Source organism: Aspergillus wentii (assembly GCF_001890725.1).
Source record: "Aspergillus wentii DTO 134E9 unplaced genomic scaffold ASPWEscaffold_7, whole genome shotgun sequence".
NCBI classification, from domain to species: Eukaryota; Fungi; Ascomycota; class Eurotiomycetes; order Eurotiales; family Aspergillaceae; genus Aspergillus; species Aspergillus wentii.
In genome coordinates this window covers 516,361-522,561 of record NW_024467838.1, presented here as the reverse complement: position 1 = coordinate 522,561, position 6,201 = coordinate 516,361, and the positions used below count along the sequence as shown (strand labels likewise).

The window sequence follows — 6,201 nt, the reverse complement described above, 5'->3', positions numbered from 1 at the left end:
AAAAAAAAAAAGAAAACAAGCCTAAGAAATGTGCATCAATTTAGGAATCAAGCTTGCACTATGACGCAGCTAGAGCGTTGGTGGGAGTGCTACATGTACATGATGCAGAAACGGGGCAGTTACTGAGAAGAGTATAGATGCTTTGAAAATTCTTTTATCAGCCATTGGTTCTAGAGTCAGGTCATTATATCGTAGTGGTGGCCAACTGGTTTAGCTGGATCCGATACCATGAAAGAAGATACTAGTAGATACATGTCAAAGGATCTAGTTAGATCCCTGGGTGGTAACAGTAAAAATCCTCTTTGCTCCCGTTGTTATTAGTAGTATGTTCACTATCTTGAACCACTGGGGGTTCGCTTTCTTTGGCCTCTTTGGCTTCTTTGACTTCTTCGGCTGGTTCTTCCAGCATGCCGTTCTCGCCGAGCCACGTGATCGCTTCCATGACTCGTCGGGTCTCGTCTTCTTTGTCGCGCTCAAGTAACTAGCAAGAGTTAGCCATATCCCTGAAATGTGAATATATCTTCTTCACTTACCGACTGCAAAAGCCCCTTCCGTCCCTTCTTTTCGGGTGGCTGCTTCGCTTTGGCCCCCCGCTCTGGCAATTCGTGGGAAAATTTGCACTTGTCCCCGCGTAAACAACGTCCGCTTCGAGCAAAGTGCCGGCACACTCGCTTCTTCTCTTCTCGGGGTGGCGGTGGCACGCGCTCCGGGCCTTCACGACGAGAACTCGCTTCTTCGGGCGCAGAGTCATCATCACTCTCGTCCGAATCCGATGAAACGTCGGAGCCGCTTGAAGAGGTCCAATCGCTGGCTTCAGAATCAGAAGACGAGATATAAACGGCATCGTCAATTAGTGCTGAGGAAGTGTCCTGTGTAATAGGATCTTCTGATACAATGGGTGTAGTAGCACTTTGTGTAACATCGGTTTCATCCAAAGTCTGCGGCTCCTGTTCAGATGTTGTCCCATTGACAATCTGGTCGGGCTGAGCCTCATCTGTGTTTGGCGCTGCCTGGCTTGAAGTCGCCTCGTTCCCATCATCCATAGACTTCTTTTGTAGTGCTTCAACTTGAAGCCGAGCCAGTTCGGCATCCGCCTCGGCCTTAGCAACCCGTTTCTCTTCCCGCGCAAGCTTTCGGCGTAGTTTATCGGCCTTTTGCTTGGCTTTCTCGGCCACGCCAGCTGCATCGGTAGGCTTCTCTTGTGGATCTTTATTTGCACGAGCCTCCTTTTGTGGCCGTCTCAATTCCTGCTTGCGAGCATCCTTCTCTTTCAAGGCCGCATCGCGCGCCTTCTTCGCCTCTTCTATGGCCTTTTTCTTTTCATCGACTCTAGCTTGAGTGGGGAATCGCTTCTTCCGCTCCTCAATCCATGCAGCGATCTCCGAGGCTGTTTGTAACTTGGACGTCCGCCCCTTATAGGAAAACTGAAGCGGAGCCGCTGGAACACCGCTTTCTGGTGCTAGCCGTGACTCTTCATCCACATCGTCTTCCTCCTCACTCGACTCGTGGTCTTCCGTCTTAGGAGTCAACCCAAGCTGGTTATGCCTTCTCTTTTTCTTTTTCTGTTTTCGCGAAACATCAGCCGGAGGCGGTGGCTTTGAAGGTAGAGGGTTGCCAAAGCTCGGAACCGGAGGCGGTGCCGGAGTTCGTGGCCCAACCGATTGGGGTTTTCCAAAAGCTGATGTATGATCACGCTTGTTCGGGTACTGCTTCATTGGTTTGTCAGGCGTAGAGGCCTGATGGCCATGGGTATTAAATTGGCGCGGGCCCCGTGCATGTCCGTGCTCACCTCCCGCAAAGGACCCAGTGAATCCTGCCTGCTCAAATCCCCAGTGCATAGGCGGACCCATCATAGGCGGTTGTCCTGGCTGAGGAACATGCTGGTGGGCAGCCATAACTGGAGGATAGCTTGGTGTCGATTGCGCTGCGGGTGGATTGTAAGCGGCATCGTAGCTTGGTTGACGCTGGTAAGGCGCTGCTGCATGTTGGGCAAATGGTTGCGGTGATGCGTAGGCGGCTGGGGTCTGATGTTGGAAGCCAGGGGACTGCGAGGGGGTATATTGCGAGGTAGGAACATTTGAAGTATGGTTCGGCAGAGATTGAACTGTGTAACCCGAATAGTTCACTGGTGGGTAGCCGACAGACGGGGAGTATGCAGAATGGTGACTGGCATCGGAGGAAGCCAAGTGGCCTCCACGGCCTGATCCTCGATTCCCGAAGCCTCTCCCACGGCCTCTGTGATGTCCACCACTGCCACGTCCACCTCGCTGGCCATTATAGTGGCCTTGTCCATACTGCACGGTCGACGGGTATGTAGGATTATGCTGCTGCTGTGGTTGTCGCTGAGGAGGAGGGGGAGGGGGAGGGGGGAAAGAAAACCCCTGGGAGCTCATTGCGGGAATATCTCAGCAGACCGTCGGATCGGGACAAGCCAGTGGCCATCCTCACTCCATCTTGAAGCCATCCAGAAGAAAAGTTTCGTTATCGACCTGGAGCATCTGCTGCTCCAGCCCGGTTGTTCCGTTCCGAGCACAAAGAGGAATCGCGCGCCGATCACGTGGCGCTGCGCCTGTCAGGCAAAAAATCAGGCTGATCCGCACGTTGCGATTGGCTGAAAGGCTCTCTGCAGCACTTCGGCTTTTTATATTATTCAGGAAGATGAATTTCCTGTCTTTGGAGGCATAGTTTCTTTGGAATATAGGAAACTTGAGTGTGTTCTGAATATGGGATTCAGTCTTCAACTGTCCATGTTTGTCGTGTGATTGTATTGGAATAGAACTCCTCCGTCATTTGCGCTGTGTGCACCTCAAGATCACCATGTTTATCCTTGTCAGTGTCGACCTATCCAAGTCTTTCTTGTTGACTATCGTACTAACCTTTCTTTCAGACAACTATTTCCGATCTGATTCAGATCTCACCCGAAGACTTTTCCAAATTCAGTGCCGTGGCCATTGAGGACAATATCAACGAGAAATATGCTAATAAAGTACGATGTCAATGACTGGCTTCAATTGCGCAAGAACCGTTCAGCTGACTCTGTCGTGAAGGTTGTTCAGAAAATTGGCCTCTGTATCGGCTTTTATGACTTGCTCGAATCATCCGATGGTCTGATCGGCCATGGGACTGGTCTTGTTAATGTCAACGGTATGTTCATTTGTGCAGTACTTTGCATATAGGACCTCGTGTTTAAGCATTTGTATCTAATGCCTTCTAGTCAAGTTCCGCCTTATTGTTTTCCGGCCATTCAAAGGCGAAATCATGCTTGGGAAGATTGCCAGCGGCACTGAGCATGGAATTAGAAGTACGCAGTCAAATTCAAACAAGAGACCTGGTATTGACTTGTCACAGTTGGAGTGGAATTCTACACTGATATCCTGGTGCCCCCAGACCTTCTTCTAGATGGAGCTCGATTGTGAGTTGCTCTCAAACACATCTACCAACTCAGTTATTAAACCCCAACAGTGACTACGCCGACCAAGTTTGGGTCTGGGATAACGAAGACGGCTCGACATTCTATTTCGATGTAGGAGAAATTGTTCGATTCCGAGTCGAGATGGAGGAATGGCACGACCAGATCCCTAACGCACCGGATCTTGGGGATGGCGCAGCAATTGAGCGGAAGCCTGCATATTCGATCATTGTATGACCCTGATATGTCCTCTTACTGTGTTTAGTGACCGAGCTAACTGATATCCAGGGTTCGATGCAAATGGCTGGTCTTGGACCTGTGTCATGGTGGTGATGGATTCCTGGTTTGTTGGGTATGGATGGTTTATGATAGAAGAAAACCGATTCTTGATACACTGAAGAGATTAATGAGCTGAGCATGAAATTAACGAACAATTCTATCAATGACACCTTGCTGGAAGGATGTTGAACATCGTAGTCCTACGTAGTTGTGTAACTGAATACTGCCACGGCATTTTTGTATCGCAACTGCACGACTTTCCTTTGAAAATGTCAAAGCTCAATCTAAATCTGATAGCACAGACTTTCCAGTGCAGATCAATAGCCGATACTAATAAAAAGTTGATTCCTTGCATGCATTCTCTAGTTATCTACCCCGCCTCGACAGAAACAATGTCACTGTTGCGTACGGCTTCAAGCTCGCCCTGTGTCACTGATAGCTGCGTTCGGTTACTCTCGGCCACCGCCAAGTCGAAGTGGGAATTCGAAGACAGATCGAAGACCGAACGGTGTTCTGCTGGTGGAGTCTTTAGCATCTTAATCTAATTAACTCGGGTTTCTGGAATGGTTCTCACGTAAAAGAAACCAAAGGGGAGTTTTGATGACTCTTGAAAACGCCAAGGAGGGGAAGGGGAGAGTTGTTTTTTTTCTGCTTCTCTTTTGCCCCTCAGTCTTCTGGGTTTTTCTTCTTGATTATAAACTGTGATATTACAAATAATCCGTCGAGCTGGCTATATTTTCTCTGGTTCATATTTATTTCTTTCTGAAAACGTGCCGTAGATCTCATTGATTTCTGTAAGGGCCGGTGATCTCATATGCTACCTCTATCATCTCATCTTCAGCCATAAATCCAATAACGGTTTCGCTTGTGACAGTTCCACTTCTATCTAGACCGTCTTCTTTTTTTTTTAATAATCTTTTTCCTCTTCTCCATCCTTCCTCTATATTCGTCTTCCCCCCTCTTAGTCTCGCATTTCTGTTCCTTCAATAGACGTCAAGATGACTGGCAACTCTACCATTCCTTTGCGACCGGAGAACGGCACTGCGCCGCAAGAGCCTGGGTTCGGAACGCTGGCTGTCCACGCTGGAGCTCCTCACGATCCTGTAACTGGTGCTGTTATTGCTCCGGTGAGTCTTATTCAACTATGACTCTTGGTGATGTTGCTGGATCGTGGATCTGACATGTAGTCTGCTAGATCTCCCTTTCTACTACCTACGCCCAAACCAGCGTTGGCAACCCCGTTGGTCTCTATGAGTACACTCGCAGCTCGAACCCCAACCGGTGAGCTCCTCTGAAGCTTGATATCTTCACAAAAAATACTGATTTCTCCAGGGACAACTTTGAACAGGCTGTCGCAGCTCTCGAGCATGCCAAATATGCCCTTGCCTTTTCCTCTGGTTCTGCCACCACAGCTACGATCCTCCAGTCCCTCGCTGCGGGCTCCCATGTCGTGTCGGTTTCCGATGTGTACGGTGGAACACACAGATACTTCACCAAGGTCGCAGCGGCTCATGGCGTTCATGTGACATTTACTCCAAGCATTGAGTTGGATGTGGAGGAATTGATTCGACCCAATGATACCAAATTGATCTGGATCGAGACCCCGTCCAACCCGACATTGGGATTGGTCGATATTGAGAAGGTGTCAGCGCTTGCGCATCGCCATGGAATCACTGTCGTGGTGGATAACACTTTCATGAGCCCTTATGTCCAGAACCCGTTGAAGCACGGCGCAGATATTGTGGTTCACTCTGTCACGAAGTATATCAACGGCCATTCGGTATGTTTTTTCCAGAACCATCAAACCAAACCACCAAACTTACTGTGAACTAGGACGTGTTGATGGGTGTCGCAGCCTTCAGCTCCGAGGACTTGAAAGAACGTCTTACCTTCCTTCAGAACGCTATTGGTGCTGTCCCATCTGCCTTTGACTGCTGGCTCGCCCACCGTGGTCTCAAGACCCTTCACCTGCGTGCTCGCGAGGCGACCACTAACGCAACTGCTGTCGCCCTGGCTCTCGAAGCCTCCCCAGATGTCATTTCCGTCAACTACCCCGGTATCGACTCTCACCCCCACCGCAAGATCGCTATCAAGCAACACCGCCAAGGTATGGGTGGTGGTATGCTGAGCTTCCGCATCAAGGGAGGTCAAAAGGCCGCTCATCTGTTCTGCCAGTACACCAAGGTCTTTACCTTGGCAGAGAGTTTGGGTGGTGTGGAGAGTCTATGTGAGGTCCCTTCAAGCATGACCCACTCTGGTATCCCCAAGGACCAGCGTGAGGCTGCTGGTGTCTTTGACGATCTTGTCCGCATGAGCTGCGGTGTTGAGGATGCCGAGGACCTCAAGACTGATGTCCTCCAGGCCCTTGTCAAGGCCAAGGCTGCAGCCGAGCAGGAGAACGGAAGCGCCTAAATATGATGCATTGATTGATGATCTCTTCGATAGAGACCAAGGGATTCATAGATAGATCTTTTGATAGAAAACTGGCATAACTAATGACGATACGTGTTTAC

The 6,201-nt window shown here is 49.6% G+C and overlaps 3 protein-coding genes across 3 annotated transcripts; 2 read left to right on the top strand and 1 right to left on the bottom strand.

The window, feature by feature from the left end:
* Positions 1–124: 124 nt before the first annotated feature.
* Positions 125–2,723, bottom strand: ASPWEDRAFT_43846 (CCCH zinc finger protein). The gene is made up of 2 exons (XM_040836125.1): positions 534–2,723; positions 125–481 (listed from the first exon to the last, which is right to left on the bottom strand). The coding sequence occupies exons 1-2, from the start codon at positions 2,391–2,393 to the stop codon at positions 269–271; spliced, it is 2,073 nt and encodes a 690-aa protein (XP_040685523.1). The 5' UTR covers positions 2,394–2,723; the 3' UTR covers positions 125–268.
* On the top strand, positions 2,626–3,771 carry ASPWEDRAFT_43843 (DNA-directed RNA polymerase III subunit RPC25). Its single transcript, XM_040836124.1, has 7 exons — positions 2,626–2,829; positions 2,888–2,986; positions 3,048–3,144; positions 3,215–3,301; positions 3,349–3,412; positions 3,463–3,640; positions 3,698–3,771. The coding sequence occupies exons 1-7, from the start codon at positions 2,818–2,820 to the stop codon at positions 3,740–3,742; spliced, it is 582 nt and encodes a 193-aa protein (XP_040685522.1). The 5' UTR covers positions 2,626–2,817; the 3' UTR covers positions 3,743–3,771.
* A 915-nt stretch (positions 3,772–4,686) lies between these two features.
* ASPWEDRAFT_30815 (cystathionine gamma-lyase CYS3) lies at positions 4,687–6,100 on the top strand (the record flags this gene model as incomplete). The annotated part of the gene is made up of 4 exons (XM_040833468.1): positions 4,687–4,815; positions 4,884–4,969; positions 5,021–5,468; positions 5,522–6,100. The coding sequence occupies 4 exons, from the start codon at positions 4,687–4,689 to the stop codon at positions 6,098–6,100; spliced, it is 1,242 nt and encodes a 413-aa protein (XP_040685521.1).
* Positions 6,101–6,201: the final 101 nt, after the last annotated feature.

What these genes read in the sequence shown, in the direction of transcription:
- ASPWEDRAFT_43846 (XM_040836125.1), bottom strand. Translation starts at nt 2,393, where the DNA reads ATGAGCTCCCAGGGGTTTTCTTTCCCCCCTCCCCCTCCCCCTCCTCCT. An exon ending in GGAAGGGGCTTTTGCAGTCG is followed by an intron (nt 482 to 533) that starts GTAAGTGAAGAA and finishes AACTCTTGCTAG; the next exon opens with TTACTTGAGCGCGACAAAGA.
- ASPWEDRAFT_43843 (XM_040836124.1), top strand. An exon ending in CACTGAGCATGGAATTAGAA is followed by an intron (nt 3,302 to 3,348) that starts GTACGCAGTCAA and finishes GACTTGTCACAG; the next exon opens with TTGGAGTGGAATTCTACACT. An exon ending in CTTCTAGATGGAGCTCGATT is followed by an intron (nt 3,413 to 3,462) that starts GTGAGTTGCTCT and finishes AAACCCCAACAG; the next exon opens with TGACTACGCCGACCAAGTTT.